Source organism: Botrytis cinerea, chromosome 12 (genome assembly GCF_000143535.2).
Source record: "Botrytis cinerea B05.10 chromosome 12, complete sequence".
Lineage (NCBI taxonomy): Eukaryota > Fungi > Ascomycota > Leotiomycetes > Helotiales > Sclerotiniaceae > Botrytis > Botrytis cinerea.
Genome location: NC_037321.1, coordinates 1,019,096 through 1,037,459, shown reverse-complemented (window position 1 = coordinate 1,037,459; position 18,364 = coordinate 1,019,096). Strand labels below are relative to the sequence as shown.

Genomic DNA, 18,364 nt, shown 5'->3' with positions numbered 1-18,364 from the left:
CTGGCATGAAGTAGATACTCCCGTAGACACATTCAGCTGCAGATCTATGAGCCTCCTCGCACATGCAACTAAAAGGATTCCAGCAGATCCCGGACCCACTGAAAGAAAAACAAAAACAAGAAGAGAACTTCAAGCCTAGACTTTCCTATTCTATAACTTTCCGAACAACATCTCCATGTTACAAAACATTCTGAACTCGCCAACTCCACCCAAAATGATCTACGGCAACGATGAAGTGCAACTACGACGAGGCTACATGGAGTTAATGCGTCAGTTGATCTTCGACGGGATGTTACTGAGAAAACATATTTTTAGAATGGTGGGGTGGTATGTTTCATGAAGTTTTTCAGATGTTGTTTCTAGTTTGTACCATGTGGGATCTGCATCACAGGTTCTGTTTTCGGTGAGCTTGATTTATGGGAATCGCTTGTTGCAGTACAATAGTTCGGAACACTCGGGATGAAGTTGGCGAGCAAAAATCGCCGTTTGTTCTCTAGTATATGTAAATTCTATCTATGTAGCTTAGCAACTTAGACCTTGACAGGTTTCAGTATGATGTTATCTATCAGCCTGACTGGGGGTCCATCAGATAAACCGAGATCCTCTCCAACTTGTGGTGCTTCTACTGGCAGCATCTTAATTGCACCGCTCAAGATTGCCCCTTTTGTTTCGTCAACCTCCTGGATTTCCTCCATCGTCTCAGGATCAGCTAAAGAGATATAATCCACCTTGTATCTTACTCGTTCTTCGGGCTTCAATTGATGCTGTTCCATCAATAACAATTTTGATAGTTCCAGTGCAGGCCCTAGGAGCTCATCTCGTGAACGACGTCCAAGATTATATCCCTGCTCCGCAACTTTGAGCATATTTGATAATGCCGTAGCTACATTTCTTCTCCTCGTTCCCAAATAAACATTCCGTGAACTCAATGCAAGGCCATCATGCTCTCTTTGGGTTTCTCCGATGATAACTTTAGTGTCAAAGCAGAAATCCTTAACCATCTTCTTTATAACAACAGTCTGTTGTACATCCTTCTGTCCAAAATAAACACTATCTGGCATAACAATATTGAACAACTTCATGCAGACAGTAGCCACTCCTCTGAAGAATGTTGGGCGGCTTGCTCCCTCTAGTAGCTCTCCAACTGGTGTAATGGTGATGAAGCTTCCTTTAGCCGCAACTTCTTGACTCGGCGGTCCACTGGGGTACATTGTTTCTGTTGTAGGCGCAAATACAGCTGCGATCTTGCCCATATCCCCATTGTCGGCTAGTTCCATATCGAGTTCCTTCAACATCTTGCAGTCCTTTTCCCATGTCTTCGGATAGCTATCAAGATCTTCGTGGACGCCAAATTGGGTCGGGTTAACATAGACGCTCACTACGACATTTGAGTTTTCTGCAGCGGCAAGGCGAATAAGTGATAGGTGACCCTCGTGAAGAGCTCCCATGGTTGGCACGAGACCAACCATTCGATGATCAATTAATTGTTTGCGGCGCCACTGGCGTAACGCAGGTACATCTCGGAAGATCTTGATGGAGGTGCCCGGTATGGTTGGATTCGCGACTCGACGGAGAAGGGCAGAAGTTGTCGAGAATGCTCGTGGTGCGCCGTACACCTTGGTGGTGGAGTTGAGGAGGGGCAACATTGATTGGCGCATTGGGGACGGCATCATCGTGAACAATGGGTGCTGTTGTACTCCAAACTGAGTGTCAATATCAAAACAAATGCAGAACTGAGATTTGCAACCCAATTAGGGTCCATATCGGTAAGAAATACAAATTTGAGTCATCCTGTTCTGTTATGTGCAGCGTAGAATGAAGCCCGAGATAATTTTTGATATTTGCTGGAGCTCGAATGACGCTTGTTCAGAAATAGTTTAGATCTCCCGCGACTGGTGGGACGGAGGGATGGTGGTCTAAGCTCAACTTTTTTTCTGGCATGAAACTTCTGCATTTGCGCATTTTGTTTCTGGAAATTTATAGCATTTCAGATTGAATTTTCACCAAAATAGCAACAATGGCCGACGATGGAATGCTGATGAATTTTGAGATTGGGGATGTACCTATAGTTGCGAAACAAGCATTTAAAGGAGGACGTTGGAAGGATCGATTGGCTGCGAAGAAAACTGCGCAGCACCGAGTCACCAAAAGCACGAATAAACCATCGGCAAGGGAAATATTCTCTGAACCACAACATGACACGAGCGCGGAAGAGTATATCGGGCGAGAAGCTTCATCAAGAGCACCAAAGCGACAACGAGTCGATGATAATTATAACTCTTACGGTGGAAGAAATGAAAATACAGCAGCTTATGCTTCCGGGAAACTTCCATCTGGAAGTATAAATGTTGGTGGAGGTAGGAAGACCACTTTTCAAGAAGAACCACGAACGGCATTTGTCGCTGGCAAGTTGCCCCCTGGAAGTATCAACATTGGTGGAAAGAAGGCTACTCAAATCGAGGACGAGGGTAGAGCAGCTTATGCTTCCGGAAAATTGCCTCCAGGAAGTATAAACTCTGGCGCAAAGAAGGCGATTTCATTCCAAGATGAAACGAGACCGGCTTATGTCTCCGGAAAGCTTCCACATGGTAGTATCGACGGTATGCGAAACCGTGAAATGGCTGCCGTCCACCGCGAAATTGCTGAGGGTGGGAGGAAACCAGGCCAGGTTGTCTCTTCTCTATTCACATTCAATCCTACTTCAAAGAAAACTTTTGATGAACCCGAAGAACAAGCGGAACCGGCAAAACCATCCAATGCGCCTTTGACAGAGGAAATGGCGACTTTCACCAATCTAGGGTTATCGAGAAGGCTTGCAGCCCATCTATCGACTAAACTCGATATGAAAGCTCCGACCGCCATTCAAAAAGCATCTGTACAGCAGTTGGTATCGGACGATAGCGATGCTTTCATACAAGCAGAGACTGGATCTGGAAAAACTTTGGCATATCTACTACCTATAGTCGAGCGAATATTAGCATTGAGTGAGAATGGCGTACAAATACATCGAGATTCTGGACTTTTTGCGATTATTCTTTCACCTACAAGAGAACTGTGCAAACAAATCGCGGCTGTGCTGGAGAAAGTTTTACGTTGTGCGCCATGGATTGTTGGTACGACCGTTAACGGAGGAGAGAGTAAGCAATCAGAAAAGGCTAGACTTCGAAAGGGTGTCAATATTCTTGTTGCAACACCGGGTCGATTAGCAGATCATCTCGATAACACAGAAGTGTTGAATGTAGCTACTGTAAGATGGCTAGTGTTGGATGAAGGAGATAGATTAATGGAGCTTGGGTTCGAGGAAGAGATTAAAGGCATCGTTGAGAAGATAGGTCGAAGATCAGTGGCCAAAGCAAATTCGGACATGGGGTCACTCCCGAAACGAAGAGTTACTATCTTATGTTCTGCTACGATGAAGATGAATGTTCAGCGTTTGGGAGAAATCAGTTTAAAGGATGCTGTGCACATTCAAGCGGATCCTTCCGAACAAGAGAAACAAGACAAGGAAAATGGCGTTGAAGCCCAAGATAAAGCTTTCTCCGCCCCTACGCAATTGAAGCAGTCATATGCTATCGTTCCTGCGAAGCTCAGACTTGTTACCCTGACGGCTCTATTGAAACGTGCTTTTGCACGAAAAGGGTCCGTGATGAAGGCGATCGTTTTCATTTCTTGTGCTGACTCTGTTGACTTTCACTTCTCGCTCTTCTCTCGTACCCCAGAAGCTTCAGCCGAGGTTGTGGACGAGGAGAAGGTTGATCTTCCCGCATTACCAAAATCAGAATTGGTCAAAGAGACTATTGCGCATGGAACTACAATTTCGAATAATTCAAACCCTGTAATTCTACACAAACTTCACGGGTCTCTTGCACAAAACATCAGAACAGCAACCCTCAAGGCATTTTCCGAATCTGCGGACCCTTGTGTTATGATATGTACTGATGTTGCATCTCGAGGTCTCGATCTTCCAAATGTCGACTTTGTCATCGAGTATGACCCGCCTTTTAGCGCGGAAGATCATCTACATCGTGTTGGTCGAACAGCCAGAGCTGGTCGCGAGGGTCGTGCTTTGATCTTCCTTATGCCTGGCGTCGAGGAGGAATATGTTTCTATCTTAGCATCCGGATACCGTGAAGGAAAGAAAGCTCTGACACGTCACACTGCTGAGGATTTGATACAAAAGGGTTTCGGTGGTATAGGTCGCGAATGGGAAGAGAGAGCTACGAATTTCCAACTTGAAGTTGAACGATGGAGTTTGGACTCGCCAAAATATCTTGAGATGGCACGCCGTGGATACCAGAGTCATATCAGGGCTTATGCCACTCACGTCGCAAATGAGAGACACATATTCAATATGCAAGAATTGCACTTGGGTCATTTGGCCAAAGCATTTGCCTTGCGAGACAAACCTGGAAGCATTAAGGTGCCAGGATTAAGACCAGCGAAGATGACCAAAGCAGATCGAAGTGTCGCGGCTAGGAAGGCGAAGAGGGGTGAGAAAGCAGAAGATAAAGCTCCCGAGGGAGAAAGAGTGCGGAAACAAAAGAAGATGGAGCTGGACTTGCCTACTGTGGATGGCAATGAAGCTGCCGCGAGGATGAAGAGGAAGATGAAGGAGCATATGGCTGCTGCGAGCGAGTTCAATATTGGTTGAGTGACTGTTCACTCTACTTGATTACATGCAAGAATATTAAGGCTTAAAATATATACAAAAAATTAATCAAATCATATCCACGTCACTCATTTTGTATTACGTCATGTGTCTGTCTCTCTATAAACAAACCCAACACAAGATCTCTGCAATTACTTCGCCAGCCACGTGTACGAAATTTTGGCCATATCTCAGACGACACCTCCATTCCTTTGCGAGTTGTGTCGAAATTGGATATCTCCAGCATTATCTACCGTAACGTATGCGACATGTTTGACGCAGTCAGTGGTGGGTGTGTGCTTTGCGACATCGTACTTAAGTACTTGAGAAGACCGGACCTTTGGGGCCATCTCGACTTTATGAAGATATATGTTCCACTTTCAAAACAGGTAGTAACATGGAACTCGTGGGGAAAAGAATTTTCGTTGGGCATCTACACTACGAAAGGTTAGACTTTACTACAGTTTTCATCCGATAAAGATGCAAGGCTGAATAACTTCTGTCAAGACGATCGACTGGCCAAAAGTTTACCCTTGAGACCACTATCGTCGGATGTTTCATCGAAAGAGAGCTTCAACGTCATATCCACTTGGTTACAGCAATGTCTCTCCAACCACAAGGAATGCCAGAATCGAGACAATGTTGAACGAAAACTGCCAACCAGAGTTATAGATGTACAGCACGAAAGTGAGGATCCGTTTTTGTTAGAAACTAATCAGAATTGGCAACTGGGTTTCATTGAGTTATTGTTGGGGCTCTTCACCTACAACAGTAACAACGAGACAAAACCTCCAACAGCATTGCAAAAAAATACCTCTGTCTGCTCTTCCTCAAACCTTGAAAGAGGCCTTCTTTGGCAAAGGTCCGACAACAGCGGCTTGCCACTCATACGGCATGCTGAATATATCGCACCATCTTGGAATTGGGCTTCAGTCAGTGCCAGCCACATGTCAACTCGTCGAATCTATGATAACTTAGATGGGGATGATAATAATATGAAAGATCAGCTAGATGCCAAAATCATAGAAATAATCATTTGTAATGAGAATGATGATCATTTTGGAATAGTACATAAAGGTCATGTTAAGCTCTCAGGGCCAACTTTGGAAGTCTGCGGCCATGAAATCCCGTCAATTTTTTGGGATTGCCCTGAGGATGCAGCCCCAGATTATGCCGCAAGGAGGGCACACTTCGAGAGCGAAGGGCGACCCTATCACTATACGTACAATCAATTCGTCCGGGAATGGAACTTGATTACGAACGAATGTAATGCATCTCACTCAAAGGTCCTGCTAGTCAACATTTAAACTCCTGGTAAGAGTAGGAAGAATGCTTTAATTCTTCAAAACACTGAAAGCACTGGTGTATATCAAGGGGTTGGATGTCTTGAATTGGTCATTTGGGATGACAAGTTCCAGCATCCAGGTTGGAAAACAAGAGAGATAACAATTATATGACTGTCACGAGACAGAGGACTCATCGAAAACCTATCAAAGACACGGAGAGCTACTCTCCACTGTGTTTGATAAAAAGAAATTGGGAGCGGTAGAATCGTAGCTTTTGTGTTTTGAACCCGAATAGCCGCTGAAATCGCGAAGCTCGATTGCGGCAAATTCTGGGGCAGACACCAGGGCAGAAATTCAATCGTCCATGATCTTGGAGAGGGACCCGTGGGATTTCTTCAAGATACACATATGCTGATTCGTTTGATTTCATTTCATTTCATCTCACATATACACGCTCTTTTGAGGACTGGTCTATCAATCACTAAACATTATCTTCTAAATTCACAACCAGAGAACAGGCATCGTCACATTCCTTTGTCAGTCTTTACATAGCTCTTTAGCTCCTAGCATCACCAATACACAAGCGATTTTCTCTCCTTCTCTAGTTCATTTGGTCTACATTTTCTTCTCTCACTATAAAATTTCTCAGACAGGCGTTTGGAGAAATCATGTAAAGAAACGAGGAAATATAGCAGAGTGCTTTACAAATACACGATGAGTGAGATGAGATGCATTCCGAGGACATGATTTCCGGAACGAATGTCTTTAAAGCAATAAATGAATCTCATGACTCGATATCAATCAAGGGCCTACAAAAAGGACCAGGAGTTAAGAGATAACTCAATTTTCACGCATTTCCCTATCAAGTAAGTTGACAGGAAACCTTCCAACCCCTTTTTCTCGCTAGCTCCGTCACAGCCGCTTGAGATAGATCACACCATGAAGGATTTCACCGTGCTCCTTTGTTTTTTTGACATTAACGATATGCTGGAGAATTTGAAAGGCTCTGTCATGGGAGACATTGAGGTTTGATAATTATGTGGCAGAAGTGTGCCATTATACTCCCTCCTTATCTATATCTCTTCTAGCCGCAGGCCTTTTACCACCCACAATGCCTCTATCTATGTTGTTTTCATCCATAATTCTCTGAGTTATGCTCTTTTTATCCATACTTCGTACGATAGTTTAGCTTATGCTCCATCTTCCCATACTCTGTCCGTTCAACAAGCTAGAACTCTCGGGTTTATGGACCCATCAAACATCTTCTCTTGAAAGACCAACAAACATCAAATGAATCCCATTCTCCCCAAGATCCTTGATCAAATTATTTTTCCAAGTCTCCTCAACCTGAAGTTTCTCGACCGCGTATCCGAATTTCACCTCTCTCAATGAAAAACCTGGAAATTTCTTTTTATGTATCATCAACCCAGATAAGTTCTCGGTGAGAGTCATGTATTCAATGCTAGTTTGAGACCACAATTCCAGAGTCTCTAGCGATTCCGGCAGAAGTTCATGTAATTGGAAACCAACCGAATTACCCTCCACACCGACCAATAAATCCAGCTGTATCTTCATGTGCTTCAAACAAAACAACTGTGTAAAGCCAGGGGTAGTCGATATTTCGAGGTACTTATGGTCATATACCGACCTATGGATTCCCGTCAAAGATAGAGATTCCAAGCTATTTCTATGCAAAAAGATGCCTTCCATAAGACTGCCAAGAAAATGGCGAGTGACTGAAGCAACATTGCGCCGCCTTCCTCCACGATTTAAATCCCTTGAATTTCCATAGTATGAGAAATGCTTTAACTTCTTGAATACGGCCAAGAAGATTTCCCACTGTACAAATTTGACATTAAAGTTATACATGAGATCTAGAGATTCCACCGCACACGATCTCGGTCTCTCGACCCAAATATAGAGCCACTCTGATTCGAATGCAAAGCCATCGACCTTCAACTTCTTCAGGGTAGGTATTTTCATCAAGATATCGAGCTCTTCTAAACGTAGTGTTGTTGTGGCAACGACCTCTCTCGGCATTGATTCCCAGGAATCCACAGCAACGTAGTGAAGCTCTTCAAGTGAGACGAACTTGAGAGAATTTGCCTCTGTGAAGATTTCTGAGCGCCAAAAACTTGAACTTATTCCTTCCGAACCATTTATCTTAATATGGAGCTTTTGTATGTAAAGGCTCAGAATATTGAACATGTATACCAGTAACGTAGCGTAGGTCTGAGGATCACCCACGTCTAGTAGTCGTTTGAATGCTTCTGCAAGATCCGTCACATATGTTGTGTGAGGCTCTCTTTTCTCTTCCTCTCTAATCTTGCCATCTGTCCGGTTCTGTAACCTGTGAAGTTCGGCTGGGAGTAGATCTATTTTAGTTTTCAAGAACGGAACATCTGCGAGCATATCAATGTGTTCATCTCTAGTCAAGAAAATACCGAAGTATCTGTGATCCCATCCGTAATCCCACCCAATCGAAACGAATTTGAAGTCAGGCCATCGATCTGGCCGCGATATGAGCATTCTAATAAATTTACTGACCCTGCCAATGTCATGGTCTTTGTTGTTGTATCGGGAGCAGAGAAGAGGTTCGCACATTCGGTAAAATTGTCTGCATGTTAGTGCCAGACTATACACGCTCTGATCAAGTTCGAACGGCGAATAGCTTTCGTGAAGATCCTCGACAATCATAGTTAGGACATCTCGATATATATCAAGTAATTTCATGGTCGTGTTGAGATATTCCAGTTCCTTTGGAAAGAAACGGGATGTGGAACAGAAGTCTAAGCGTGAAAGATTATGTACTTGGGGAATTTCTATTCGGATCAGGGAAATGTAATGAGAATCTCTAGAATACACAGACAACAGGAATGTTTAGAACATGAGAGGTGTGATTGTTTGATAGAAAGAGCAGCATTGATTCATCCTGCTCTTGACTAAGTCAAGCCGAGCCAGTGCCTATGTGATGTGAATCAAATCCGCTCCTTCTACTTCATATTAGCCTATTCCAGACTTTCAGTTCCCACCTTCCTTACACGCCTTTGCCTTTTCTAATTTCGACGGTGTTTAGCAATTATTCTGTGACTACGCGATGAAAGAAATGCTGACCACCCATTTTTTACATACGACAGTAAAATTAATATGTTGTAGTAGTCGCTTCCTTCAGAGGGGAGACGAGTCAGCAAAATGAACCACCCTTACGAAAACCCCTTCCTACAAACAAATCGCCACCTCCAAGTCTCAACATCACTCCACTCCACTCCACTCCACCCACCCCTCCCTCCCTCCCTCCCTCAAGCCTCCCGTCCAATTCCACAAACCCAAGCAAAAAAACAAGCGCTCTGATTCTCACCACAAGAAATCCAAACACAACAGTGCTTTCTTAAACTTGTGTAAATGATTGTGAGTTGCGCTTTTTGACGAGAGAAGTTGTATTGGTAGTCTTTGTTGTCAGGTATGTACTACCTACCTAGCTAGTTTTCAAATCGCTCTATAGTATCTATATATACTATTCGTGTGAGGATATTACAGGATTAAGACGATGTTGTTTATGATTAATGTAGATAAGATGTTATTATATTTCATTCTTCATTCATACTCATAAATGCGTGTACGTATCATAAAACTCCATACCGAATAGAAATCCCCTCCGAACACCGAAAGAAATGCAATTCATCACTTGTCTCCTCCTTTACCTCCTCCTACTCCTCGTCCTCATACTCATCTTCAACCGTATCTCTCGCCCCCCTCAAACTAAAAATCTCCCGTCCCCCTAACCCTATTAATCGCGCCCAAAAACCCCTTCGCCCAACTAAACCTCCCGGGATCAACTCCAATAACATCCTTCGCCTCCTCTCCCCTATCATCCCTCCAAATCCCATCACTCTTCCCCACCTCGCCATACAAATGCGTATTTTGATTTCTCCTCAACCCATCAATCCATCCTCTACACACCATCGCGCTATCAATCATAACATTAATTTCCTGACTATGGAACCAACTCTGTGTATCTTGATTTCCATTGCCTTGAATACCGATATGTTCATCTACGATCATCACTTTGATGTGGCAATCGCGAAGCTTCTTTTTTGCTACCAAGGGGGTGGTTTGGTCTTTGCCCACGTAGAAAAAGTAGTGGAGATGTTGTTTTCCGGCGTCAGAGAGTGTGGTGTACATTTTGTGGGCGATCATTTCGTTGGTACCGCCTTGCATGGGGAGGAGTTCACCCTAGAGTCATTGATTAGAAACCTCCCACTGAATTGTTCGAAATGTGAGTGTAGAGAACTTACAGTATCATTATAACCCAGACAGATATAGCAATAAACATCAATACCCCTCTCACACGCATTGATAATTTCCGGAACCAAAGGCTCAGCATTAAGTGTTGGACTTTGGATAAAAACATTCTTGGTAGCATTTCTCAATGCAGAAAGCCACACCTCGTTTTGAGGATTATACACAGAACTATGATTTGGGGATCCATATGGTTCACGACAAACCATAGCAATGGGGAATGGTTCATGGACTGGGTGGGGTATGTAAGGAGTCATTTCCTCTTGTGGTGCACAATCTGGTGCATTTCCTTTGAAACCTGGATTCTTAGTGTGGTTGAGATGACGAGTGACAGCTTCCACTCTGGTTTCTCCATTCTTGGGAGATACTGCAGTTTGAACTCGAGCCACTTCGCCAGCGATATCTTCATCGTAATGGGGGTCATCCGTCGTGTGTTCTGGGAGAAGATTCATAGATGACGAGGGGTGTTCGATTTGTGATTGAGGAATTACTTGAATTCCATTACTCAGAAATTCTTGAGTCTCCATATCGGGCCCATTAACTCCATGCTGAGCAAGAGTGCCGTTTTCAGGTAAAACAGGCTCTTTTTTCTCGCTATTTTTGGTGTGAACAATGTGTTCGGCATCTCCTGTCGTTGCAATTGCTCTTGCGTTTTCGGCCATCATTTCTGTGGTTTTGAGATCTTTGCCTTCAAATTCATGATGAGTATTTTGATCGCCATCTAGTTGGATCTGTCTGACTCCGTTGCGAAGGTCTTCTGTGCTGTTAGAATTTCCAATAGGGTGTGTGACACTCTCATTCGTTGAGGGTCCTGTAGCTACATTGCCATCGACTGTAGACTCGGGGCGAACATAACCAGGCTGATTTGAAGCTCGAGGCTCATATGAGTAAGCTGATTGTGTCTGCATTCTTTCTGGGTGTAGCACAGCTGAGTGACCCCTAATTGCTCCATTTTGATCGAAAATTTCATTGTGACCTTTGTTTTCAAATGATCTCAGTCCTCCTTGAACTGCAGGAGAATTATGACTTGGCAATGGTGGCTCAAACTTCTTATGCCAAGAAATTAAAGCCATGTCATAAAGCGAATCAACGATTGGTCCTTCCAAATGTGTCATCATTTCCATGTTGTCGTTGTCCTGAATATTGTTGCTTTGGAGGACAGCGAATTTTCTATCCACAACCATGTATTTGCAATGGAATGTTCCGAGCATAGGTCTGTGATAATTCATGACCTGGAGGTCGATATTTGGGATGTCTTCTGCAGCAGGAAGAGCAACAGCTTTGCCTAGATATTCCTTCTCCGGGACGAAGTAATGATTGTCGAGCAATTGTTTTGGACTTCCTCTATCATATTGTAGTTTGAATACTATCCTCTCCCCTCTCTCACCAGCTCTTCTAGAAAGCTCCCTCATGGCATTTGTAATATATTTCGAGGCTACCGAATTCTGCCAATAATTTGTTGCTAGAATAACTTCTTTCTCAGCTCGAACGATGAGATTGGACATATGTCGCATGATGTCCGGTACCCTAAATGCGTTCTCTTGTTAGAATATTTATTGAAAAAGAGAGGTCGCCTGATATAATTGCAGGAAGATTGAGTGGTACATACACTGAAATAACACTCAATGGCATAACACCAGAACTTCCCATCAATGGCGGACTGACCATGCAATTGCTTACGCTATTGTCTAGAGTACATAACGCATCATGATACATCTGCCGATTGTTAACAGTGGTCTCGAATTATCAGATAAAGACCTTTTACCTTCAGAAAGAGTTCACTTGGTTGAGTTGGGCCCCAATTCCCACATTCCAAAGCTCTCTGCAAATCTTCTGGTGTAATTGTATCGCGATGTCTCCTAGCCTCATTCTTGCTCTCTTTCTCACCTGCCGCATGCCCCCCATACAATTGCTTCCAAGCATCACCCGGTGCCATAGTAGGATCCTTTGCGAGTAATGAGGAGACCGTCTCCTGGCTCGTACAGAGCTTGTGAACTTTATCGGAGATCATAGCTCCTGGTTTTCTTTCTGAATCTTTCTTTTCGGAATGTGCGGTATCTTCAATCGATTGTTTATTCTTTGGTATCAATTCTCGCTGCCGTCTAATCGTTAAAGCACTATATGGAAAGATCACAAACAGCTGTATGAATAAAGTTACAATGGCTTCCAGAGTTTGATAGAATGTCATGGTGAAGCAAAGAAAAGACAAGAGAAGAGGGGGTCAGTCGATAGTTATTATATTGTCAATTAAGAAAAAATGTTATTTAAAGTAACATCGGAGTGAAGATTTTAGTAAGGTTTCGTGATGGATTCGTACTACTCTTTCTCTTTCTACGCCATTTACCTGTTTTTGATATAACGTCGCATTCGGATTCGATGAATTTGGATGATTGGAGCACCTGGTGGAGGGGCTCGAGATGGTTATGACGCTGAAAATACCAGGATGAAGATCAAGCTTTTGCCAAGTTATGTTTAAAATCTTGGCAACGCATAAGTTTGCCGATTTTAAGGCTGATTTAATATAAATAACTGGGTGGAAGAAGACAAAGGAGAGGAAAGAAAGAAGAAACCTTGGTTATTGTTGGTTGTTCATATCTGAAGTGGCTTTTTCCCTGGATTCGCAACGGCTCTGCTAGTCTTGGCAATAAGGGTCCCGGGGGAACTCTATGCCCATTTGATGCTATGTCTGCCATGTTGATAAATATTCCACCATACATACATGCGTGTATATGCGTAGAGGTATATAATAGATGTGTATATACATACTTGGTATGCAGGCGTGTGCAGATGTAGATGTAGATTGTTTGTGCTAGGTAGTAGACAGGGTGGTGGGCAAGGTAGACAGGTGACATTCTCTGCAAGCAAGTTCTTAGTGACTTACACCTTTTACTCCAATCAGTCAATTCAATTCGACAAATGACGTCGGAGGTTCGGATAATATTGCCGAGTCTCCCGTGACTTTTCTCGACCATGTACCTACGCGCGTGCCGTACCGCGCGTACCTACTTAGGTATGTCTGACTAAGCGCATTTCTCCAGTAACACGAGCACGCCACACCAGCAACACCAGCCACAAACACTACAGCCACATCTCGAGTCACCATCCACCTCTACCTAGTATTTTCTCAAGATCCAGACCGTCTCAGATTCCTCCCTCACAATATAATTTGCATCCCCATAAACATGTCTTCCAATCCACCCTCCGAACCTCCGTCGCGCACCGCAACGCCAAATCCACAGTCGCGCTTCACATCGCAATCGAAAACCGTCGAAGATGTTCTCAGCACGCAAACCGTGGGATTGGTCAAGCTGTCTGATTTTCGCAAGCGCAGAGCGGAGGCAGTAGAGATGAAGGAGAGGGATGCGCAAGAGATTGGAAGCGGAAGGAGTGGAGCGAGCACACCTGTGGGCGACGGGTGAGTTTATTTCTCTTTCTTTTGCGCTTGGGTTTGAGGGATGAAGAAGAGATTAAGATGCGCGAGATGAATGGCCCATCTCAAATATTACGAATAGGACTAATAGCATTAGTACAGTGCCTCCACGCCCACCGACCCTCAATCTGGCCCCCTGAAGAAAAAGAAGAAGAAAGCGGGAACACCCAAATTATCATTCGGAGTCGACGACGAAGAAGGAGGAGAAAATACCGAGTCCGACCCTTCACGATCCGCAACTCCAGATATTCCAAACAAGAAGAAGAAAATAGGCGTCAATTCTAGCGTTTCGTTCGTCCCCAAAACTCTGACTAAATCGGCATTGTTGAAAGAAGCGCAAACGCGAGAATCATTACGGAAAGAGTTTCTGGCAATCCAAGAAGCGGTCAAGGGAACAGAGATCGCAATTCCATTTGTATTCTATGATGGGACGAATATACCAGGTGGAGTAGCGAGGGTGAAGAAAGGAGATTTCATTTGGGTTTTCTTGGATAGGAGTAGGAAAGTTGGAGCCGAATTAGGGGTTGGAGAGAAGGCGAACAGTAATAGAGAGTGGGCGAGAGTCGGTGTAGATGATTTGATGTTGGTTAGAGGGGGGCTGATTATTCCTCATGTAAGTTGCCTTGCTATTTTTGTGAATATTTGGGTATGTATTGGAAACAATGCTGATTATATTGATTTCTAGCACTATGATTTCTACTACTTCATCATAAACCATACCCTCGGACCTAACAGCCAAGTCCTCTTTTCTCATAGTTCTTCACCGCCTCCTACCGCCTCAATTACTCCTCTTGATACCGATTCCCCTATCCCCGAATCATATAACCCACTCTCGCGGCCTTCTGCTTCGAGTGGTACCAAGACCCCCACAACGAAAGTCGAAGATTTAGAGGGATTTGGCGATGACCCAACTTTTACAAAAGTAGTGGATCGCAGATGGTATGAGAGGAATAAACATATCTATCCAGCTAGCGTATGGCAAGAGTTCAACCCTGAGAAGGACTACCAGACCGAAGTTAAGAGGGATGCTGGCGGAAACGCATTCTTCTTTTCCTAGGGGAATGCTTCGTGGTTCTAGTGGTACAAATTGGAAATGCGGAGGTCTATAGAACTTGTATAATTGTTTCGGGACCTGGAGCGTTTTGGATGAATACATCGAGGGATAGACTTGAAAGCCTTAAAACAGGTAGGAATATGAAACCTGGATAGAAACGAAGAATTAGCTTTCAAAACAAAATAATAAAATAAACACATAAACAAATTCTCGTTATCTCTTACCCCATTCTCTGGAAGTTTCCTTTAATTTCCTCCTCTTTTACCCATCCGCAATGAGCTCCCCTTTTAGAACCCTTCTTTCCCCTATCTCAATACCAAAGTTCCACTTTCCCCAACCCCTCAACCCCAAACCCACCACACACCTCCCACCACCCCCAGAATCGGTATCCACCCAGGCCACAACAGTAAAAGCATGAGATTAAACCCGCCCCCTAACATGAACAGCGCGAATTCAAACGCCAAACGTCGAGCTAACAGATCGATGACTTTGTAGATGGAGAGCAGGATGGTAAAAGTTGTAGATGTGGCGGATGTGTTGTTTGTGGAAGAGGAATCGTTGGCGGAGGAGGGATATCGGTAGGAAAGTGAGAGGGTTTTGTAGAGGGGACGGAAGGTGGGACGGAGGGTCGAAGAAGATGGTGAAGACGAGGAATGAGATTTAGATGTAGATTTAGAAGTCGAGTAAGAGGGCGCAAGAGAGGGTGTAAAAGAGAGCGGAGGAGATTTTCGGTGAGCCTCTCCACTCAAGGGAGTTGGTTTTGTGAGGAGTTGGAAGTTAGACATTTTCCGTTCCTTGTTGATATCTGTTTCTTCCTGTTTTTGCAGCTCTCTATATCTGTATGTGTGTATCTTTGGATATGTGTATAATACTCGCACTATCGAGAGAACCGTAGACTGTGGACGAAAAACTTCAATGATGGGATTTGAGGAATTCGATGGTACTTCTGTATCCTATTTAAACAAAAAACGCACAGATCATTTTCATGTGATGATCCGGGGGGTAGCGGTGGGGCTGTCAGGGGTTTCGTTTGGAAGAAGGAGGAAGAATTATGACGTCGTGGGATTTAGGTTGGTTTCAGTTCCGTTGGTTTCGATGGATTGTGAGTAAATTGTTGATTTAAAGTTGGAGTTGGGGAAATGATAGATGGGAAATGGGAAATAGATCTAGATCTAGACGTCAAGATCGTGAAGAGAGAAGGCAAACTTATGGCAGGAGTCGAAGAGTTTAAATTGAAGCTGGGATATAGTGGATGTGGAATGAAATCGTAAAATTATGTTATTTCATGAATAAAAAGAGATAAATAAGACCTACTAATAAGCAAGGATAGAAAATAATTTTGAAGATTGTAGAATTCATCGCAGAACACTTCAACCCTTAGTTGAATATATAATTGATAACTTTTTGGGGAGTAAAATTGATTTCCTGTAGGTCTTCTGCAAGCGATGATCTGATAGGAGAGAGAAGTGATATGTATAAAGGGAGGTGCATGCATATGCAGGGGATATTTATATCGTGATGCTGTTTCTCCTTGTAATTGTCAGATCCAGATTTCTCGCGACGGCTTATTCTTTCCTTCATAGATGGGAAAAGGTCGTACTAAAATCTAGCGTGAAACAGATAAACATGTCTCGATCTCGGAACTAATTTAGAGCTAGCAAGAGCTATCAAATGTCAATGAAGAACGAAAAGAAAAAGTTAAAAATGAGCTCTCCTTCCGTGAAACAATGAGGAATCTGTGCAATATGGAACGATGGCACAGTAAGACAAGAGTGTCTAAGACTCCTTATCTCTAACCTTGTACACTGGAAGTGTATTTGAGACTCGCTACATTTTCGATTAGTCTGTAGCTTACAAAGGAAGAAGGGATGAAGTGGAAAAGTAAGAGATCGTGGAGAAATCATAGGGCGGTATTAATTAACGGGTTGGTTTGTTTAACCTTATTCGAGGCCATATTTTGTACGTGATATTACCTTTGAAATGGCCAAAATGGAGATCGGAATGGATATAAGCGAATAAAAGGAGAGAACTAAGAACATGTGGGGGGATCGATTCGTGGGGGATATTTTCGAGTAAGAGTATTGAGCATACAACGTGGTATGCATTCGTCTATACAAGTGACATTGTGGACTTAACGAAGGGTATCATGGGAAATCAATATATGTAGCGCAAAGATACGCATGGTGTAAACCTTGTGAATCCGATTAATATTCTTGTTATCGAATGGGCACACGAAGCACGCCCGAGAGGATTTGTTGTGTTAGGCGAAGATGCGGTGTGATGAGGCCATTATCAGAATTCATTTTCCTCGTACATGCCAGCTGCTTCAAAATGTAAGGATATAGGATGTAAGTCTCGAATATAGTTACCCAGGCATACTTACTCTCGGGGTAGACATATAACTATGGTGTGACCTCTAATCCTATCTTGGAACCACAAAGTTGTAGTTATGAATTCCCTCCTTGGTTAAAATTCATACTATACCCACCAGTCTTCTCATCTTTAACCATCTGAAAATTGTCTGTAGATAATCCAAATGGGTTTAATATGCCATTCCCGAACTACAATGTCACATCCCCAATCGTAAGCTTCTATGAACAAAAATAAGCAGGACTTACAAGAATAAATCAAACTAACCTGTTTTAATTTTCCCATCATCTCGCCCATTTCTCTATCTTGAGCTGCTTTACTTTTTGGTGGTAGGACGCGAAGTTGTGTTTCAACTGTTTTGCGATCAATGGCGGAGAGGTTGGTAAAGGTTGAAAGGAGTTTGTAATCTAGAGTGCGGGGTGTGATATGTTAGAGCAGAACTTGGTGTACCAGCATGAGACGTTGCCAATGAAGGAAAGAGATAAACAACTGTACCTTCCACAGCACCAGCTAAAGTAGACCATCCGTCCTGTTCACTCCTAGCCCTCGCTCTTCTCATCAAAGCTTTGGCTCTTATTCTCTCAATGTCATTTGCTCGACTCTCTTTCGCGTCATCAATATTCTTTCCTCTAGTATCCTCCGCTTTTGTAGCTCCCTCACTGATGATTTCCTCGTCCGCTTCTTCCTCTTCTTTCACCTCCTCCTTTTCTGTTTCCCTATTCTCATCTTTCTTCTTGTCCGGCGCCTCGTCTTTCTGCAACTTCTCTAGCCCATCTAAAGCTTCTGAACTTGCTTTGGCAGCTTCCTTCCACGCCTCTAATTTCAAATGGCAAGCCGCCACATTACTCTTCAATACCGCTCTCTCATATTCTAAATATTTCGGACACGTCGATAATGCGCTTTCGTATGTATCGATAGCTTCTTTGTATGCTTTCTGGGAGAATAGAGTATTGGCAGAGGCCTTTAGTGTGTTGGATTCGGCGAGGAGAGACTATCATTTACGTCATTAGCGACCAGCAAACATAATGCAGTTGCGCATTGCAAAATGGTGTGTGGGTACTACGTACAGCTTCTTCTTCGGGAGAGAATCTTAGGATTTCTTCAGCTTCTGATGGTTCGGCATCGGCGTCGCGAGGTTTGCGCTGAAACTTTTCGGTACGTGTCGTCATGATGAATGAATGATTCCGGGCTGTATTCTGGAAGGTCTGCTGGCGTGGAGCATGTATGAACGGAAGGGGTACCGCATCGGCCGCACTGACCGCATGTGATATTTACCC

General features: G+C 43.6%; 7 protein-coding genes across 7 annotated transcripts; 2 read left to right on the top strand and 5 right to left on the bottom strand.

Annotated features, from left to right (window-relative positions):
- Positions 1–396: 396 nt before the first annotated feature.
- On the bottom strand, positions 397–1,868 carry Bcpan6. The gene has a single exon (XM_001558121.2). It carries the CDS (start codon positions 1,671–1,673, stop codon positions 531–533), a length of 1,143 nt encoding a protein of 380 aa, XP_001558171.2. The 5' UTR covers positions 1,674–1,868; the 3' UTR covers positions 397–530.
- A 69-nt stretch (positions 1,869–1,937) lies between these two features.
- Bcdbp7 lies at positions 1,938–4,815 on the top strand. Its single transcript, XM_001558120.2, has one exon. It carries the CDS (start codon positions 2,018–2,020, stop codon positions 4,649–4,651), a length of 2,634 nt encoding a protein of 877 aa, XP_001558170.1. The 5' UTR covers positions 1,938–2,017; the 3' UTR covers positions 4,652–4,815.
- Positions 4,816–6,857: 2,042 nt separating this feature from the next.
- On the bottom strand, positions 6,858–8,821 carry BCIN_12g03010 (hypothetical protein). The gene has a single exon (XM_024696351.1). The coding sequence runs from the start codon at positions 8,665–8,667 to the stop codon at positions 7,189–7,191; it is 1,479 nt and encodes a 492-aa protein (XP_024552159.1). The 5' UTR covers positions 8,668–8,821; the 3' UTR covers positions 6,858–7,188.
- Positions 8,822–9,498: 677 nt separating this feature from the next.
- BCIN_12g03000 (hypothetical protein) lies at positions 9,499–12,663 on the bottom strand. Its single transcript, XM_024696350.1, has 4 exons — positions 11,999–12,663; positions 11,843–11,949; positions 10,230–11,760; positions 9,499–10,167 (listed from the first exon to the last, which is right to left on the bottom strand). The coding sequence occupies exons 1-4, from the start codon at positions 12,419–12,421 to the stop codon at positions 9,694–9,696; spliced, it is 2,535 nt and encodes an 844-aa protein (XP_024552158.1). The 5' UTR covers positions 12,422–12,663; the 3' UTR covers positions 9,499–9,693.
- A 536-nt stretch (positions 12,664–13,199) lies between these two features.
- On the top strand, positions 13,200–14,848 carry BCIN_12g02990 (hypothetical protein). Its single transcript, XM_001558117.2, has 3 exons — positions 13,200–13,648; positions 13,766–14,276; positions 14,349–14,848. Exons 1-3 carry the CDS (start codon positions 13,416–13,418, stop codon positions 14,718–14,720), a joined length of 1,116 nt encoding a protein of 371 aa, XP_001558167.1. The 5' UTR covers positions 13,200–13,415; the 3' UTR covers positions 14,721–14,848.
- A 10-nt stretch (positions 14,849–14,858) lies between these two features.
- BCIN_12g02980 (hypothetical protein) lies at positions 14,859–16,168 on the bottom strand. The gene is made up of 3 exons (XM_024696349.1): positions 16,032–16,168; positions 14,942–15,883; positions 14,859–14,864 (listed from the first exon to the last, which is right to left on the bottom strand). The coding sequence occupies exon 2, from the start codon at positions 15,500–15,502 to the stop codon at positions 15,059–15,061; it is 444 nt and encodes a 147-aa protein (XP_024552157.1). The 5' UTR covers positions 15,503–15,883; positions 16,032–16,168; the 3' UTR covers positions 14,859–14,864; positions 14,942–15,058.
- Positions 16,169–16,910: 742 nt separating this feature from the next.
- Positions 16,911–18,317, bottom strand: BCIN_12g02970 (hypothetical protein). The gene is made up of 4 exons (XM_024696348.1): positions 18,155–18,317; positions 17,583–18,078; positions 17,355–17,494; positions 16,911–17,278 (listed from the first exon to the last, which is right to left on the bottom strand). Exons 1-4 carry the CDS (start codon positions 18,254–18,256, stop codon positions 17,165–17,167), a joined length of 852 nt encoding a protein of 283 aa, XP_024552156.1. The 5' UTR covers positions 18,257–18,317; the 3' UTR covers positions 16,911–17,164.
- Between the last annotated feature and the right edge of the window lie 47 nt (positions 18,318–18,364).

What these genes read in the sequence shown, in the direction of transcription:
- Bcpan6 (XM_001558121.2), bottom strand. Translation starts at nt 1,673, where the DNA reads ATGATGCCGTCCCCAATGCGCCAATCAATGTTGCCCCTCCTCAACTCC.
- Bcdbp7 (XM_001558120.2), top strand. Translation starts at nt 2,018, where the DNA reads ATGGCCGACGATGGAATGCTGATGAATTTTGAGATTGGGGATGTACCT.
- BCIN_12g03010 (XM_024696351.1), bottom strand. Translation starts at nt 8,667, where the DNA reads ATGAAATTACTTGATATATATCGAGATGTCCTAACTATGATTGTCGAG.
- BCIN_12g03000 (XM_024696350.1), bottom strand. Translation starts at nt 12,421, where the DNA reads ATGACATTCTATCAAACTCTGGAAGCCATTGTAACTTTATTCATACAG. An exon ending in CAAGTGAACTCTTTCTGAAG is followed by an intron (nt 11,950 to 11,998) that starts GTAAAAGGTCTT and finishes AACAATCGGCAG; the next exon opens with ATGTATCATGATGCGTTATG. An exon ending in GTCTGGGTTATAATGATACT is followed by an intron (nt 10,168 to 10,229) that starts GTAAGTTCTCTA and finishes CAATGACTCTAG; the next exon opens with GGTGAACTCCTCCCCATGCA.
- BCIN_12g02990 (XM_001558117.2), top strand. Translation starts at nt 13,416, where the DNA reads ATGTCTTCCAATCCACCCTCCGAACCTCCGTCGCGCACCGCAACGCCA. An exon ending in AGCACACCTGTGGGCGACGG is followed by an intron (nt 13,649 to 13,765) that starts GTGAGTTTATTT and finishes GCATTAGTACAG; the next exon opens with TGCCTCCACGCCCACCGACC. An exon ending in GGGGGCTGATTATTCCTCAT is followed by an intron (nt 14,277 to 14,348) that starts GTAAGTTGCCTT and finishes ATTGATTTCTAG; the next exon opens with CACTATGATTTCTACTACTT.
- BCIN_12g02980 (XM_024696349.1), bottom strand. Translation starts at nt 15,502, where the DNA reads ATGTCTAACTTCCAACTCCTCACAAAACCAACTCCCTTGAGTGGAGAG.
- BCIN_12g02970 (XM_024696348.1), bottom strand. Translation starts at nt 18,256, where the DNA reads ATGACGACACGTACCGAAAAGTTTCAGCGCAAACCTCGCGACGCCGAT. An exon ending in TCTCTCCCGAAGAAGAAGCT is followed by an intron (nt 18,079 to 18,154) that starts GTACGTAGTACC and finishes CGTAAATGATAG; the next exon opens with TCTCTCCTCGCCGAATCCAA. An exon ending in TGATGGGAAAATTAAAACAG is followed by an intron (nt 17,279 to 17,354) that starts GTTAGTTTGATT and finishes GTGACATTGTAG; the next exon opens with TTCGGGAATGGCATATTAAA.